The following is a 19,086-nucleotide window of genomic DNA, read 5'->3' as shown; positions in this document are numbered from 1 at the left end:
CGGTGGCCATAGCGATCGATTTGTTTCCTGACAAGGACTCGGGGAAGGGCCCTAAGAGGTCAAGGCCAAGACGAGAAAATGGCTCAGTCGGGATAGCAATCGGCTGCAGGTGTCCAGGAGGCAGCACAGGGGGTTTCTTCCGGCGTTGACAGAGGTCGCAAGCGGCTAAATAACGTTGGACGGAGCGGTAGAGTCCAGGCCAGAAGAAACGCCGGCGCACGCGGTCGTATGTGCGTGAGAGGCCAAGATGACCAGCTGTAGGGGCGTCGTGCATTTGTTCTAGAACGGCAGAGCGTAGGTGTTGGGGAACAACGAACAAGTGCTCAGCGCCATCAGGTCGCATGTTGCGGCGGTATAGCATATTCCCATGAAGGAAGAACAGGGCAAGGGAAGAGTCACGGCTGTGTGTGCGGAGGCGGTCGATAAGAGAACTGAGGGTTGGGTCCAAGCGCTGTTCGTCGGCTATGTGAGTAAACTCCGATATAGAGAACACAAAGGGGTCCGACTCGTTATCAGTAGAGGAAGGGGGGTCGACGGGATAAAGGGACAGACAGTCTGCATCCTGGTGGAGCCGACCTGATTTGTATACAACGGAAAAGGTGTACTCCTGCAAGCGCTGTGCCCAGCGGCCGAGGCGGCCAGCAGGATCCTTGAGGGAAGAGAGCCAACATAGGGCGTGGTGATCGGTAATTACAGTGAATTGTCGGCCAAACAAGTAGGGTTTGAATTTTCCAACGGCCCAGACGAGAGCCAGGCACTCCCGTTCCATAATCGAATAGTTCTGTTCCGCTGATGACAGGAGACGACTGGCGTAGGCAATCACGCAGTGTTGGCCGCGTTGTCGCTGTGCAAGAATGGCACCAATCCCGTGGCCACTGGCGTCGGTGCGAAGTTCCGTCGGGGCAGACGGGTTGAAATGGGTCAACATAGGAGGATTGGTGAGAACAGCGATGAGAGTGGAGAATGCGTTAGCCTGCTCTGGTCCCCATGAGAAAGGAACGCCTTTCTTCAGGAGATTGGTGAGAGGACGAGCAACAGCGGCAAAGTTTGGGACGAACCGGCGAAAATAAGAGCACAGTCCTATAAAGCTGCGGACATCACGGAGTGAACGGGGAGATGGAAAAGCACTGACAGCACGAACTTTGTCAGGATCGGGTAGCACGCCGGTGGAATTCACCAAATGGCCAAGCACTTTAAGTTCGCGGCGACCAAAACTGCACTTCTTTGAGTTCAGTTGAAGTCCGGCACGGCGGAAAAGTGCGAACATGGAAGAAAGGCGACGAAGATGGCTTTAGAACGAGGGCGAGAAGACAATCACGTCATCCGAGTAACATAGACAAGTCGTCCATTTGAAGCCGCGGAGTAAGGAGTCCATCATTCGTTCAAACGTAGCAGGGGCGTTGCAAAGTCCAAAAGCCATAACCTTAAATTGCTAAAGACCATCGGGTGTGACAAAAGCTGTCTTCTCGCGGTCTTGTTCGTCAACAGAAATCTGCCAGTAGCCGCTACGAAGGTCGATAGAGGAAAGGTAGCGGGCTCCATGTAAACAGTCCAAGGCATCGTCTATTCGCGGCAGCGGGTAAACATCTTTCCTTGTAATCTTGTTCAGATGTCGATAGTCGACGCAAAAGCGCCAACTGTTGTCTTTTTTTCTAACGAGCACGACAGGAGAAGCCCAGGGGCTGTTCGAAGGTTCGATGATATCGTTGGCGAACATCTTGTCGACCTCCTGCTGGATGACTTGACGCTCAGAAATGGACACACGATAAGGCCTCCGATGTACAGGTTTTGCATCGCCGGTGTCAATGAGGTGAGTCACAACTGATGTTTGGCCCAGAGAACCGGCAGCAAAGTCAAAAATGTCGGAGAAGGATAACAAAAGGTTGTGCAGGTCCTGAGCGTGTTCTGGGCTGAGGTCAGAGGCAATCATTGCGGAAATAGGGTCGGTAGTTGTGGTGGGGAGTACGGTTGTTCGAAGGACGCTTGAATGTGGGCCAGGAGTGAGTGCACAAATGGTGCAGTCTGTGAGAGGAGACAAGGTAGCAAGGGATATTCCTTCGGGGAGAACTTGGGGTGACAAACTGAAGCCGTGCAGAATCCACTCTCTCAGCGTCGTTCTCTTTTTCAACGCTTCGTCGTGCGCGCGTTCCTCGATCGTCGTTTTTGTCAGTGAGCCCATCACTTTGGTCCCGCGTTTCCCGGTAACAATATTATCTTGCTTTCTACGCCCTTCTCTCCTTTGTCGTCTCCTTTCTTCTGTACCTCCCTTTGGGTATTCTTTTTTGAAACAGGGCATTGGCGACTTCGGAGCTGAGAGTGAAGGCGGAAGGTAGGAAGGTTGTAGTTATACATTCTATAAACGTAGGAAATAAGACGTAGCTGAAAACATTGATGCCCCTTTCAAATGACCTGCAATCGTGCTCAAAACGTGTCAAGCGGTGCCTTCTACATCATTAGACACCTCGGACGCCGCGCTATGCAAATAAAACTGTCAAAATACGCCTTCCTGTTTCGTTTATTGTTCTTGCCACGCACTTATACCCGAATCTTTTCTGTCCCATTCTTTCGTCCGCTATGTTGCATCTCTACGCCATTAAAAAGAGGATAAAATAATATTATTTTGCTACTATTCCTATTTCCAATGACATTATATTGGGGGATACGCCAAAGCCTCAAATGGTATTAATTTTAGGCGGTGCAACAATAGCCTGTTACTGCTAAACTTGGCTTTAATTTTGTTCGTGTCGATTGTGTACAGCATGAATACACAATTTTTCAAGCTTACCATTGCCATCATATATAAGACTTGTAGTGCTTATGTTAAATTCATCGCCGGGCGGCTCATTAAATTTATATGACATGTATCGTAGGACTTTTTAAATTCACTAAAATGGATTCGCACTCCTAAGACAGCGTATTGAAAAATTTTTTAAAATTAGCTAATTTAACATTTTCCAAGTCATAATCACATTTAGGAGATGACGTAGCACATTAATTGTTTGAACATGATGTCGACTAAAGAAGGCAAATATGACGGGAAGAACACTGTGGTGCTCGCTGTTTTTTCCAGAGTATTGGCAAAACGAATGGTTGGCTGTTTATGCGTGTGTCTTGTGCCCCGGCGAGTGACAGCGGGCGAAATACAACCTCAGAGAACGGAAGCGAAGCGACGCCTGAAGACCGCCGCGGGGAAAGCGGCAAGGAGAGACGCTAGTTCAGGAGAGAAAGCGGCCCTTGTGCCGTGGGGGCGAATAAAAGGGGGAAGGGGGCCGCAATCAGCTTCGGGGCGACTGCGGAGGCCTGCAACGGCCGCCAGGTTCCAAAAACCCGCCGCGACTCTGCCTTCTAAAATTTGGACAAAGAAAACGACCCAGGAAGAGGGGTCAGCTAGATGCCTTGGGAGGAGGAGACGTCTTCGAAGGCAGCTCATCGACGCTAGAAGAGACTGAACTTTGATACTGAAATGAGAAGCCGCACTCTGAGTGAGAATAGGTGTTCGTAATAGGTGTTACGGAAATAAATTCTTCTAAGCTGGAATTGTCAACAGCGTCTGATCAGTCTTCGTCGGGGAATGCTACTGGGGTGTAGCAAGGGCTATGCCAACACACTTTCTGGATTATTGGGTGTGGAATTGATAAAACATTTAGCCAGTTTACTTTCTGGATTATTGGGCGTGGAATTAATGAACATTTAGCCATTTTGTTAAAGGTATGGTTTATCCTGCTTTTCCACACAGCTGAACATTTAAAGAAACAACGTGTGACAGGATATTCTATTCTAGCATTCTAGCATATTCTAAAGACTGGGCAATTAAATTTTGAGTTGTAAACAACATGTACATGGTTTCGGAGCATACAACAAGAATTAGATTCATTTAAGTTTTTGTTCAGGTAAACATTTGTGTATTCCACGATAGTTCGCCGTCCCTATGCATTCCGAGATGTATTACAAAAACGAACGCAGATAATGGGGTAACATGGTCGTGCATGCGGTGCTTTTGACAGTGCGCAAAAAAACAACAAACAAACAAAAACAGGGGCACTATTAGCAACCAGTTTGTGTGAACTTCTAAAGCATACGTGCTGCGCTTCTAATGAGTTAATGACGACGAAGATAGATTTAAACTAATATTTAGTGGCAGCTTTTTGTACCTCTCTAGGCACGCACAAAAATAATCCGTATTAGGTGAGATGATAAGAGTGCAATCTACATATTCATAAATCTTTTATCTTATCACTTAGATGGTAATAAACATAAATATTGAATGAGAAAAGCGATGAGACGCATCCTTCGAGAACAGCACAATAAAAATGTCCAAATCTGCTATGCAGAAATCCGATTCCTCCATTTTGAGATTGCTCAAACAAATGGTTTAACACAATAAAAGGACCACAAGAGAAATGACGACACAGTTTCCGACATGGAATATTGTTATGCATCACTGGAATAAACGCCTTTTTAATAGCGAACAATAGACTAAATGACATTTCATTTGTATGTAGGCAATCCATGACCTTTTCTAATAATATTTCTTTGACCGAACAAGCATCAGATCCATAATCACGCACGTAAGAAGATTCAACCTAAATACACAGACATTACTTATAATATGCGCGTTACTAATATTTGTAATAAACATGATACAATATATAGAAGAATAACGGTAGTTTAAACATGGGATCCGTTGCGTCTTTTTTGTTCTTTAATTTGCGTGTCAGCTTAGCGCTTATGTTGTAGAAAGATTGCGATGCGATATATAGATGTCGAAAATGGCTGTCTGGGCCAGCTGATTCGGATACATGGCAGTGGTCATAGGAAGTCTTGTGCACAGCGCCGTCGTTGCGGCCGCTGTGCACAAGAAACTTATTACAAAAAAAAGAAAAACAAAAAACACGCTTGCTGATAAGCCAGAGAACTTGGTTGGATGTGCAGCGCTGGAGCAGGAACTCCTTACCTCCCCACCCCCCTCCCCGGCACGGGCTACCATTCTCAGAAGGGAAGGAGACATCATGACACTCGTACATGCCGTGCCCCGTTTGCCCCGTGGGCCAGCGCTCGCACTGCTGAAGGGTAGGCAACGCAAGCGCCAAGCTGGGCAGCAAAATCGCCCATTCTAACCCGCGCACCTCGCCGCGCTGTCTCGGCCATGTGGGACTATGAAGCTCCGCCCCTAGAGGAGAGAAGAGTGCGAGGAGGGATTCAAGGTGGTTAGCCACGTGGTGTACGTTTCGAGAACTAAAGAGCCATGATCTGGAATCCTGGCCTCGCCTGCGTGCTCCTCGCATATACGACAGCCTGCGCTGACGGTTACACTGGCCGCAGTACATTGCCTCATGTGAACTCTGTCAACATCGGCCGAAACCAACCATTTGGCGTTCAGGTCATTTGCAACCGACACCCATACCGACTGACCCGTTTTTCCGGGTCGGCGTTGACCTTCTCGGACCCTACCCAGTTTCCGCCTCGGGGAAAAAACAGATCGCCGTCGCCACCGATTACGCTACGCGGTATGCTATTATCCAAGCCATCTCGACCAGCTGTGCCGTGGACGTCGCTAACGTCCTTCTAGAAAACTGATTCTCCTTCGTGATGCCTCTCGGTAACTACTAACTGATCGAGGCCACTGCTTCATCTCGCGACTGGTTGACGAAATTCTCCATTCGTGCTCCGTCCGCCGCAAATTCAATGCCACCTATCACCCCCAGACTAACGGCCTCACGGAACCTCTAAACTGCATACTCACGGACAGTTTGTCCTATAATGTGTCTGACGATCAACGGGTTTGGAACGTTCACCTACTTTTTGTGACATTCGCCTACAACTCGTCTGTTCATTGCATCGCTCGATACTCTCCGTTGTATTTGCTATATGGCCGACACACGTTACTGCCCTTCGACGCTTTACCACCCGCGCAGACGCCGCTATTGCTTATGCCAGTGATGCCCAGTGTTGCCAACTCAAAAATAAAAAACCCGCAACAGGAACTCCCGAAAGCCGCTAAAAAACCGCTAAATGTATTTTTCTGCCAAAAAGTACATTTTTATACATTTTATTAAGTTTGTGAATACATATAACTAATAATATAAAAAAGAAAGGACTTTTTCTTTTTCGACTAAAAACCGTCGACTAGAGACTGCGTACTTTGCGCTAAAGTTCAAAAAAATATATTTTTTTTAAGTTTCAGAAATGGAAAGTACTGACTAGACACTGCTGAGTCCTGACTCACGGCAGGCATAATCACAGAAAGATGTCTGCTTCATCTACAAGCGACTGTCCACTCGTACCGCTGGTCCCAGGTCCAGGTGGGCTTCCAGCGCTGTTGGCAGCGTACGCCTCCATCGTGCCGATATTTTGAACTACATTTGGGGGCAGTTCGTAGTCTGAGCAGCATTTACCCTGCCTCCGGAGTCCGGCTCGAATAGTCAAGATGGCATTCGTCATGCCTGTTGACAATCTGTTCCTCTGTTTACATTTGATAACGTTCAGCTGACTGAACACTCGTTCAACGTCTGCGTTGGACCAGGGCAGAACCAGCATGGCAAGAGCAAGCTCCGCCAATTCGTAGAAGGGATTTTTGTCGGAAGCGTCCCTGTATTTGTTGACTTCGTCCCAGAATGCAACTGTGCTCGCACGGTTATTCCAGCTGACTAGAGTGAGCTTCTCCCATTGCTGTTTAATGGCAGCGATTTTTTCTTGTGGCAGATCCAGGAATTCCATAAGGGGCACCAACGAGCCTTTAACTACGAAGTGCATTCCCAACTGAGAGCAGGGAAACTTGTCTGAGTATTCGCACGTTGTCAGGTAATCTTTGCTGGAGCTGTTTGAGCAGATGAGACAAAAATCCGACACACGGCTGTCTAAATACGAGCTCGGCCTTTCTCGAAAAACCACCCTTTTTCAGCTCTTGCAGCTTTTTTTTCAGTCTCGTAGCCGAGGTCCGACGTCATATTAACATAGTCGTCGACGCTTGAACTGAGTGGGTCTGCACGGCACGTAGGCACGACGAGCTTTTTTGACTGCCCTTCAATTAGTAATGTTAGGTCACTTAGCAGCTTTAGGCTGTCAGCCGAGCTGGACTCAAACGCCTTGTTCACACTTTGTACTTCTGCAAGAATCGGCTTTACAAAAACAAGGTAAAGCAAGTTCGTCGTGTCGCACATCATCGAATGCAGGAGTTCTGCTGTGTAACACTTCTCAATTATCCTTGCAGCTGCAAAGTGTGACAACAATTCCTCCCATTGCTCCAACACTCTACCGACTGCCATCTGGTTTGGCAAGACTGCACTATCTTAAGCGGATCGCGTCCGTCGTTGAGACTTCGATAGAGTTCCCGGTAAGACAGCTGTCTTGATGGTGACCGAGAAAACCAGTTGTAAATTTCGCTCACCAAATATCCGAGATTTCTCGGAAGTGCTTCCGCCACGGCACTCGAAACCGCCAAGTGCAGCGAATGGCAAACGCACCTGACCAACAAGAAATGAGGAACATCCATCTTAAGCTTCTGATACACTCCGTTATTGACACCTACCATCACACTGGCGTTGTCTGTCCCTATGCCAATTATTCTACGCAAGTCAATTCCAAAATGAGCCAGGCATTTTTTCACTGCATCAAAGATTGGCTGAGCTTTCGAGTCGTCGAGCTCGACTAAACTTAGAAAGGTCGACACTACTTTGCCCATCGTTTCGCTGTAGTACACAATGACGACTTCCAATTGCTTGGTCACAGAAATATCCGTTGATTCATCAAGTATCAGGCTGTATCGCCCAGATCCTAAGTCGGACAGCAAATCTTCAATGAAGTGAGGGTATAAGACATTCTTGATCAAAGCGCTGCACTTTGATCGGTGAAGCTGGAGATGCTTAGCTCTCTCGCTGTCGCGAAACTGGCTACGGCACAGCTAACCAAGGTGATCTGAAGCCATAACTGCGAAGTGCGCGCATACGAATAAAGCAAGGGACCCTTCGGCAGTGCGTGACTTGTCACACTTGCGACTCACAACTTCCAGAGTCGTCTGCCTTCCGGGCGAAAACGGCGCTGTAGCCGAGAGGTGCTTCTTCGTTGTGGCGTGCGCGACCAAATCCACATGTTTGGCAGAAAGCTCAGTCTTGCAGTAACGACATCGCGCTCGTCTGGCATCATTTGGAACTGCCAGTAACCAGTCTTTAAGCTTAGGGTCCTGCAGCCACTCTTTCCTGAACTTCTGTGCATACTTTACAAGTCCCATTTCTCCCGGCAGGTTCGAAGATTAGGTTCAAAAGTGCCGCAGAAATCGATTCCAGGCGTGTTCCAATGTTCCCCACGTAGCATAGTGGCATTTCAGCGATGTCATGCGCTCACAGCGACATGGTGACGTTTTCTCGCAGACGAGACTAGAATTTTAAGACACGTTTAAAATAAAATACATTTAACTACCAAAAACCGCCAAAAAAACAGCCAGAAATTCTTAAAAACCGCTAAAATTTCCGCCTCCCGCAATACAAGATTTTTGCCCGCTAAATAGTGTAAAAACCCGCTAAATTTAGCCGGAAAACTGCTAAATTCGCAACACTGGTGATGCCGTCGCCAGCGCTCACGATTCCCGCCGGATTGCTCGTGCCAGGATCTCTGCATCCCCAGACTCCGAAAAATGCCGCGACAACAGTCGCCACCTGATGTGCACTACAGTCCTAGACCTATCATCTTGCGGTAGCTCCCGCGCCTTCCATCCGGGCTGAGCGAAAAGCTTTAGCCCATTACACAAACGCTTACCGTAAACGTCTACCCTATACTTTACTAAGCTTCGCTTAGTAAAGTATAGGGTAGGCAGGGAGCGGGGCAGTTCGTCAACCGGCTCGCCAGCTTCACAATCTGTTGCCGAAAACTCTGCTCCTGTGGAGGCGTGCTGTTGGAGCCAGAGTATAGTAGACAGTCTCCATGTGCACACCAGGTTCAAGTTTTACGACTCCGGCGTAAGCTAAAAAGAGTAAATTCTGCTTCCCCTTCTTGGGGTGCGAACGGTGTATCCGTGAACTTGAAAAACACGCTGATTGCAGCGTTAACGCTAATTAAAGTGATTTATAACATGCAGCACCGAAGACAGTGTGAAATGCCATGGCATGAAGCGAGCAGAAGCGCAGAACACTCCCAGGGCATGGCCGGAACCAAGAGGCGGCGGCTGTTCCGCCGCCGTTCGAGTCCTGCACTGTGAATAACCTCTGGCATGACTGCCAACGGCCGTTGGCCGTTGGCAGTCATGACAGCGCGTCGGCCAACGGCTGATGCGCTGTTTCCAGCAAGCAACAGTTTCAGGCTCAACCGCTCAGCCGCTCACTACACCACGGCAGGATACGGTGGTTGCGGTTATATATCTGCTTATGCTGTCGAGATTGCTCTTTTGTAGCTTGTGTATTTTTGTAGGGTGTAGAATTTGTTGTCGTAATTGAATGGTCGACCTTTAAACACGCTGCATCTTCTTCCTGGCTATCACGAAGGGTTATCCGTGTCCCGCATCTTTACAATGTATCGCTCTCTTGCAGACAAACCTCGGAATGTCATAATTTGCTAGTGCTAATGTGTTTTGTCATCGTCTTCGAATGCATGCAATTTTTGCTGCATATAGATATATGCGGTGCACCAACACTTATAATACTGCTTGTTTTAGCTTCAACTGCTGCCGGCGGAGCCGCGACGTCAATAAATTTACTTCTGACCAAGTGTTTTGCATACGTAAACACTGGAAGAAGCGTTCTCCCGATGTCCGGCTGACCTGTGCATATTTTGATGGTCAGCGATGTTTCATTATTCTCGAGCGTATTTTATGCTCGCTAACGAAACGCTACGTTCTTGCTTGCACTTTCGCGTTGAAGGTGGCAGATCTTCAGTCGCTGATTATGAAGATGCACCGCGAGATCGTACAAGCTGCAGCCTGTTGCACACGCAAAAGCAAAACGCGATGCATGTATGTACTTGCTAGCGCACACATCCACGGCTTCATATCTTCTAGGTATGTGCGAAACAACGCGTACTCCACATATACAGAAAAGTTGTAACATATAATATGTATGGTTTCATGCTTATTTAGCGCGAAGGCCTGTTCCGACATGGTCATCCTGGCTCAGCTTCTCGATCCGCCCGAATTGTACTGAAGAGTGGAAATACTCTGTCCCGTATCAGTTTCATTCATCTCGGGTTTGTCCGGTTTCTGTTAAATCGGACATCACCTGTCCTGTATATGAGCTCAATACAGGACTGGTCCGTCATGTTTCATATCCATACCGGTTGGGATGTCATGTATAAGATGCAACCTGGATTTGGTCTGCCCTGTATTAACTCGATACCAGACTGGACCGTCCGGATTAAGATTCTAACCGATAATGACCTGTCCAATATGAACCCGTTTAAGCTTCATGTAGGACTGGTCCGTCCTGTTTCATATCCATGTCGGACTGGGATGTCATGTATAAAATGCATACTGGAAATTGTCTGCCCTGTATTAACTGTATACCCGACTGCACCGCCCGGATTGAGATTCATACCGTTCATGACCTGTCCGATATAAACCCGTTTAAGCTTCATACAGGACTGGTCACAGCGGTATGAAATTTATGCGGGATAATACAGGACCGGTTCAAACCCGTTTGTCGCGATACGGGATTTTTCACTAGGGAATGTAGGGAATAAAGACTCAATGAGAACCAGTGAGAAAATTGAAAGTGTCAGCAACCTCCTTAAGGAATCCCCATAAAGCCCCTTCACGAGCCTGCTCAGTCGCTGCGAATAAGTAAAGCAAATGAGGGCTAAGACGCCTCATGAGCCGGCTACAAGAAGTGGGGAGTTTGCCGATTTGAAAAAGGCGCATCGATTTGGCCATGCCTCAAAGTTCAAAACAAACCTAGAGTAGTATTCGAGCAGTTCAAGGAACGAAAGAAGGCCTGCCAAGTCGGTGGGTGCCGGGCTATCCTTATTAGAAGGAACCTTTTACTTCAGCGGAACAATACCTCTTGCTGTGACCCTTGACCCAAAAATGAAACTTCCAGCGTATACACGATACAATTCCTATTCAGCTTTATACCGGCCTTTTTAATGCGTATAAGTACTGCAGCAAGGCTAGCTATGTGCTCTTGCCGGCCCCTCACGAAAACTGTAATATCCTCTCTATAGAAAAGCACGCCCTTGCATCGCTGTAGGATGTTTGACATCATACTCTGAAATGAAGAAGGTTCAGAACTCAGCCCGAATCATACTCGTTTTACACAAAAGAGCCCGTCGAGAGTTAGAAATGGTGTCAAATCGCGACTCTCAGGGTGAAGCATGACCTATTGGAAAGCTGATGCGAGGTCTAGCTTAGAGAAATTTGTTGCCGCCACAAGACTGCAATAGTTCACCTGTATTAGGAAGCAGAAAGCTATTTACGAAGACAGCTTTGTTTACCCCCTTCTTTCTTTTTAACGACCACAATGGATGACACCCATGCAGATGCATCGACCCTCTCTAACACATTCAGATTTCAGATTTCCCAGCCGACGGAGCTCTTCCGAGACCAATGGTGGGAGTAAGAGCGGAATGCGCTTCAGTTTTGATGTAGCCGGCGGATCTGTGGATCGCGTTAACTTTCGCGAGGCCAAGACCTGGAACAAAATGAGTTCCAAACTCTTCAAATAATTCTGCTGGAAGGTTACAGTTTTGCGTTGCGTTCCTATATTTAGACGGGCCGTTTTCTTCGAAAATCAAAAATTACCGTTCATTCAAGCCACTGAACAGACGACCCATCAATCTGTAGAACGAGTGCCTTGAAGGCATAAATGCCCAAGAGCTAGGTGTCTTCTTTTAGAAACTAAAAAACAAGGATTGTTGTGGCACCTTTGCACGTAACGTTAGCGAAGAAACAACCACGAACCGGAATTTGCTCTTTTAATAGTCTACTAGCGGGACTATTGGGGCAAAAAGCACCTGTCCTTCAAAATACTGCTGAAAAAGGTTATGAGCCAGAACGAAAACTGATGACTCTGAATAAACAAGTAAAGGTATCGCAGTACGGCCGACCTAAACGGTGACGTGAACTGCGAAGCCAGCGGACGTTGTCACAGCCTGAATGCTCAGCACTTCTTCGCTAGGGGAATTTCGGCTGTCTACTTGAGGAACTGGAGCGGGGCGTCCTTTCTTTCAGACAGAGCGGAAGTGACCCATTACACTGCAATAGTAACAAAGCTCGGTTTTGGCTGGACAGTAAACTGATGGGACGAAGCGCAGCAGTAATGATGCGAATGTGTGTCGGCTTCGAGCTCTTTTCGGAATATGCTACGTGCGTAGACGTGCCACCACGAGTATCTATACGCCCTACTTAAGTAGAAGGAGGTTTTTGCAGATCATTGTACGCCTGCTCAAACTGCGCCGCCAGGAATACCGCTGAAGGGAACGAGAGAGATGATAATTCAAGAAGAAGATGCTCGCACAAGCTCCGAGACAGAACGCCCGCAACGAACTAATCACGTAGCGAATCTTCCTGAACAGGAAAATTGCATGTAGCAAAAAGCTCACGCAGTGCAGTAATGCACTCATTCATAAATTCCCCAATTTTCTGGACGCGTTTCTTAAAACGGTGCCGTTCGGCACCAACATTGCTTTATGTGGAAAAATGAGCATTCAGAGAGGCAACTGCGATATCATATGACGAAGCTTAGAGCGTACTACCGGCTGTGTCTTCGCCATATCCCGATGGGTTTAGTTTGCTCATCGAACTTGGCATATTCCGAAAATGGAAGAGGCAGGGTATAAAATATGCGCTGGCCTTGTACGCCGAGACTGAGCAAAGTAGAGTCTTTCGACGATCCGCGCGTGCAGTCGGAGGCACCCGAAGCGAGCTAGAAGTTCTCGAAGACGCGGAGCCATTGTGGCAACGCAACAGCAGGTCGCCCAGGTGCGGGTGGCGCGAGCCTTGAAACACTCACGGTGGCAATGAGCAAGGGACTGAAATTACGCACTCGAAAATTGGTACATCCTCGTCGCTAATGTTGTGTCGGCCAAGGTGACGCAGAGGAATGCGGAGAGACCTGAAACCAGCCAATCAACTACACTTAATTTCCACATGCAGTTACATACACACACGAACTGACTGTGGTGCCTCTGGCGGCAGGTGATTACAAACCTGAACACACCAAAGCCAAATATACAACACCACGGTCCCAGGCTCTAATCCAGCTGAAGCCAGAACGTTGTAGCACTGGAAAAGAAGATCACGCAGAACACCTTCAGATGCTACTTTATCCGAAAAAAAAAGCCAGGAAGCTGGTTCCATGGTGTGCGTATTCCTTTCGGCATGAAAACAAGAACCGTATTTGAAATATTTTGCCCTTGCGCTGTACTATAATATTCAAGGCCTTCAAATCTGTCCGACACTGTGTTTTACTACATTTACTTTGAAGCGTGCATTTCTTTGAAATTTATAGTGCAAACCTTCTCTTTGAAATTACAGTGCAAACCTCGACTGGCCTGCAATACCTATAAAATTTCTGGCTGCGCAAGTACAGCCATAAACCAAACCCTTTGTCCTGGCTGCACCGTCGACAGCCAAACCTACTGGGGTTGCCCATCGTCAACTAAACCTCTACAAGAGAAGCACCAGCTGGGGCACATGCTCTCGCATATTGTCTACCACGTCTAAGGAAATCTTCATGAGTTGGCGTGGGGACAGCCGTCCTTTCAGTCTTTTTTTGCTGTCACGGAGCTGCCTGGGCTTGGCTCTGAGTTTGTACAGTGACCGCCTTTCTGTCGGATGGCTGGTGAAAACTTTTGCAAGGTAAAAAAATAAACAGCAGAACAATTAGCAGCTGTGAGGTTCATAACATGTCTATGTATAAATATATTATATATATATATATATATATATATATATATATATATATATATATATATATATATATATATATATAGCATAAGTAAATAGACGTGCTTTGTGGCTAGAGGTTATATAAAGTGAACACTTGCTTCATACTGTTTCCAAGTTTATTTGGAGTCGACGTTTCGGCAGGAGGCCTGCCTTTCTCAAGACAGAGGATACATGATTCTTGTTCGTCTTCTTATAGTATTGGCAAAAGGTGATATAAACAAAATATGGGCACATACAGGTGGATCAGCTCGGCACGCACAATACACGCATACACACACAGGTGCGGAGAGCAGCCTAGGCCCAAAGGGTCCTCCACCCAAGGCACCGGCCGCCGGAAGTCATCTGTATACAATACCGGCAGCCGCGGAACAAGATCGGAAAAAAAAACAAAAAAAAACACAGGTGGGGGAAGGTGTTTGCTGCAGATGGTGAGATTTTTTTTTTCATTCTCACTAAAAGATGGGAGCGCCAAGTGTGAAGGAGGTTTTTGGGAGAAGTGGTCAACTATCAATGGTCAAGGCCTTGGCTTTGAATATTTTTTCTTTTTCTCTGCTGTACCTGTTATCCTCCCCACATTTGCTCCGACCCGCGGCCCAACAGGAAGAAAAAAAAGACACGACAACCAGGTGGACATTGCTGGTTAGAAGAACCTGACAGCGGCGAGTAAAGTTCGAGCCTGCTTAGAGCAGTAAGCAACTCGCGACTAGAGATGAACCTCAAAGAAAGAAAAGAAGAAAAAAAAATATCTGGGACAGTAGAATGGTGAAATACTTTGAGGTTTTCGCTAAAAGATGTGGTGCCAAAGCATGAAGAAGGTTTTTACTAGAAGTGGGATGTGAAGGGCATCAAAGAAGCGGGCAAAAAAAAAAGAGGAGGGAGGGGTAGGAAGAAACAAAAACCAAGGAAAACTGTCAAGGGATAATGATTGACATATGTGCTAGGCATTAAGCTTGCAGGGCTCGTAAGGACGACATTGCCCCAATGTTTTCATTTATCCCAGTATTAATTTCCTAAACTTATAAATAAAGTATGACTCACGTTGCTCCAGTTCCCGTGTATTATTGAATCCCCCCTGAAGAACTGTTAGTTTGACTGAGTCGAATGAGTGCTGTTTCTGGTTGATATGTTTTGAAAAAGGAAGGTTGGGCAGAGAGCGGACATGAGCTCGGTGATTATTAAACCGCATTCGAAGAGGGGTAGCTGTCTGGCCAATATACTGCATGCGGCATACACCGCATTCTAGGAGATATATAACGTTTGAGGCATCGAATAAAACTTACCATCTATTCACCACTTAAAATTTGACGCTGTGCTTGTTGCGCAGCTGGATGTCTGCATGTGCCTGCACACCTGGCATCTACTCTTTCCATAAGGCCGGCACCTTAACCGCAGGTTATTACCTATTTTTGAGTGGACTAGGATGTTGCGGATATTTTTGGTCGTCTGTAGACAACCTGTTGGAGGAGTCGTGAAAATATTGGAGAGACGTTCGCTCCGTTCTAGAGTGTTGAAATGTTTCTTTAGGATTTTGTTCACATTGGGGGGTTACTCGTGTAGGTGAGTACCAGGCTTGTTCGACGGTCTATGTTTTCTGTTTGTGGAGTCCCTCCAGTATTTCTTCTTGGTTGAGTTCATATGCCTTTTTATGTCGTCGTCACAAATATCTGGCGGGTATCGTTGTTTAGCCATGACTTTCCGCATAGGTTTTGCGTTTCGTTGAAGTCCTAATCTTGGAAACAAATTCTTTTGAATCGATGAGCTTGAAAATATGGAATGCTTGTTTTTGAGTTATGAGGATGACTGCTTCGAAAATGTAAGTATTTTGGCCGGTCCGTGAATTTTCTGTATACGCTTGTGGTGAGCGAACCTTCATGAACCGCAATTTCAATGTCCAGAAAGTTAATTTTCTTTCGGGAATATGTGTGCGTGAAGGATATGCTAGGATGGAGGAGATTGAAGTTTTCAAAGAAATGTAGGAGTGATTGTTCTGTGTCAGTCCAAATTAAGAAAATATCATCCAAGTAGCGTTTGTATAGGGTGGGCTTAATAGGGGAAGTAAGTAAAAATTCAAATTCAATGCTATGCATGAAGATGTTAGCATAAGTAGGGTACATTTTTGTACCCATGGCGGTGCCGTTAATTTGTAAGTAGTGTTCAATGTACAAATCAAAATTGTTGTATTTTTGTACTACTTTCGTCAATACCGCTAGGACTTCTGGAGTGGGGGATTCTTCCTTCCTATTCTGATTATAGGCCTCAATTCGAGCTTTGATTCCGTCAGAATGCGGGATATTTGTATATAGGGAGACCACATCTCAGGTTACAAGGAAGGCCCACTGAGGAAGATTTAGACCTGCTATTTCGCGAAGGAAGTGGTTTATGTCACGTATGTGGGATGGGCGTGTTTCAGGCATGTGTCCAAATAATGTGTCATAGTAACTGGAGATTGGTTCTGGGATTGTGCCGATGCCGGATGCTATAGGGCGGCCAGGGTTACCCCTTTTATGAATTTTCGGAAGCATGTAGAATCGGCCCGGCGGCGGGTGTGATGCGGTCAGGGCTTTGCATAATCGCAGGGAGATGTCCCCACTTTATGCGAGCTCATTTAGAGTCCTTGCTATGAAGTATATATGCTCTAGAGTGGGGTCCGCTTTTAGGTGTTTATAAAATTTAGTGTTAGAGAGTTGCCTAATTCCTTCCTCAATATACTTGTCCTTGTCTATAACCACTATGCCGCCTCCTCTATCTGCCGGTTTGATGACCACATCTTTCCGTCTATTGAGTGCCTTCAATGCGTCACGTTCCTTTTTGGAAAGGCTTTGCTTCCCTGGTCGGTAGTCCTTATAAGCTCTGATTACGTCGTTCTGGACGGCACTAATGTACATGTCCAAATGTTTGTCTCTCCCCGTATTTGGAGTCCATTGGCGATTCTTGAGGCTGAATTCTTTGCCATGTGCCGTGCTCTGTGTCCCTTCGAAAAAGTATTCCCTGAGTATCACAGTTCGCGCAAAGTTGTCAAGGTCCTTCAATACCGAAAATTCATTAAACTTTCCAGTAGCAGGGCAAAATGTAAGTCCTCGTGAGAGTACAGCTCGTTCCTCTGCCATAAGTGGGGATGGATGAAAGGTTTATAAGTGTCCTCGGGATCAAAATCTGAGGTTTCAACCAGAAAGTAATAAAGCTTAACTGCTTCTGTTTTCGAGCTTTTTTCCGGTATTCTTAGACGTGATCATAATGTGGGGAACACCGTTACGGGTAAATTTTTATCGTTTGATTTCGGCTATATCGGTCGCTCGTTTGCATGAGTTTGGTGGCATGGAGCGTGGAAGAGCAGTTTTTCTGCGAGCACGACTCTCCTCTGTTCTCATGAATACCAACACCCTCTCACAATGGGAAATGATGACTTTAAGAAGTTTTAAAGATGCATATTTCAATACATGGTTCCAATTTTCCTTGTTCTCGTCACACAGGTTATTCATTGAGGGTGACAGCGATACCTGCAAACCCGTTGGTGTGATTTTGGACTGGAGATAAATCTTAAGGCTACGGATATGAAATTCATGTCTAATTCGTTTATATACAATTTTTCTTAACTTTAAAACTTTGGAGTTATCTGAGGAAGGCTGTTGGCAATGTGAGAGAAAGAGAGTAGGCGTGCTCACGCGGCCTCGATGTTAGTCAGGTCGGATGCGTTGTGCCGAACCACAGCGCTTTCTCAAATCATAACGAGACACAGGTGTGCTCGGAATCTTGCCCTCGGCATCAGAGTTCACATGGTCCTTGGTGTGTGGGAAAGTGTCTGCAGTGGTTCTCCTCGTAGGGGGCCCTCTTGCGGCACTTTATTTCCGGGTACCGGTGCTCTCCACATGGTCATTTTCTCTGAAAGGGGCTTGCTGGTTACTTTTTGCTGTGTTGATTGGAGCTGTCTTCTTAGTTGTAGGGGTGCACTCAGATGTATCATCCATGGGTGTAGCCGGAGGTGCTTGCCTATGCGTATCAGATGGCGGCCGTGCTGCCGAAGTGGTTCCCTCCATGGTGGGATCCCGTGTCACTTCCCCTGATGACCTGGTTGTGACTATCACGCCCTCGATCTCATTAAGATGCTGGAACGGCCACGTCGGTGTTGGCAGCAGGGCTCTGCGCTGGGTACCCGATGGTCCCACGCAGTTTGCCTCGCACGGTAGCGTTAGGTGATCTCGGGGGTTTTTTGACTGCTTCCCTGTAATGTGGGCACACTCTTATCCTCCACCTGCTGATTCGTCTCCGCGATTGTCGGGAAGGGGCTCGACTTGCCTGGCCTCCTCCTGGTGGTTGTTAAGCATCGCAGAATAGGTGGGATCCGCTCGGGTATGCTGTTTTCCGGGGAAGTAGATGTCACCAGCTAATGCCAAATGACATTGCCACTGTGATAGGTGGTGCCGGTGGTAATCGAGAAGGAGCGGGTAGATGTGCCACGCTATAATAGACACCCCACCAAAGCTCAAGTTCATGCCATCCGCCGCGAGGACGCTGGTTGGGGTAAAGAGTTGCATTGAATGGTGGAGGAAGAAGGTCTCTAGGTGTCGTCCGCAAAGCTCAATTCGACCGGAATTGAAAACGTTGGTTTCGTTGTAAAATTGTTGACTGATCGCCAGTTACTGAAGCGTCGTCGGTGGTTAGGGGCACGAGGCAACACAAGGGCAGCGTAAATGATGCGGATTGCAGGCCGTTCCTTGCGGATCAACTGGAAGGCACTGGCATACTTCTCCAGCGCGGTCTGGATGCCCTTGCGGTTGAGGTCAATAGTGCCCAAATGCAGAATTAGTCCACTCACACATGGGGGCACGAAGTCCAGCAGGAGTTTCATGTCGCTGATTTCTGCGCAGGGCTGGGTGACGAATGCCGGTGAGAATAATCTTGAAGCGTCGAAATGATGAAACATGTTTTGTCTGGGAGTCTCCAACTAATGCCCATGTTGGCGGATGGAGGGGATATTTCCAGGAAATGGTAGAAGCGTTGCTAGCAGCCATTTAAGAAACTTAGCATAAGTAGACGAACTTGGTTGCTAGAGGTTACACACAAGTGAAAAATTGCTTCATGCTGTTTACAAGTATATTTGGAGTCGATGTTTTACCAGGAGCCCTGCCTTTCTCAAGACTGAGAGTACATGATTCTTGTTCGTCTTCTTATAGTGTTGGCAAGAGTTGATACAAACAGAATATGGGCACATACAGGTAAAC

The 19,086-nt window shown here is 46.9% G+C and overlaps 1 protein-coding gene across 1 annotated transcript in view; it reads right to left on the bottom strand.

The window, feature by feature from the left end:
* The window catches only part of LOC146193285 (luciferin 4-monooxygenase-like), an 83,676-nt gene extending 64,963 nt beyond the window's left edge, over positions 1–18,713 (bottom strand). The window contains exon 1 of the mRNA XM_084600510.1: positions 18,543–18,713. Within this exon, the coding sequence (XP_084456636.1) occupies positions 18,543–18,713 (171 nt within the window). The remainder of the gene's footprint in view (positions 1–18,542) is intronic.
* Positions 18,714–19,086: the final 373 nt, after the last annotated feature.

The sequence above is a fragment of the Amblyomma maculatum genome, chromosome 4, assembly GCF_055883805.1.
Source record: "Amblyomma maculatum isolate TAMU_Amacu chromosome 4, ASM5588380v1, whole genome shotgun sequence".
Classification (NCBI taxonomy): Eukaryota; Metazoa; Arthropoda; class Arachnida; order Ixodida; family Ixodidae; genus Amblyomma; species Amblyomma maculatum.
This window is presented reverse-complemented; position numbering and strand designations above follow the sequence as displayed.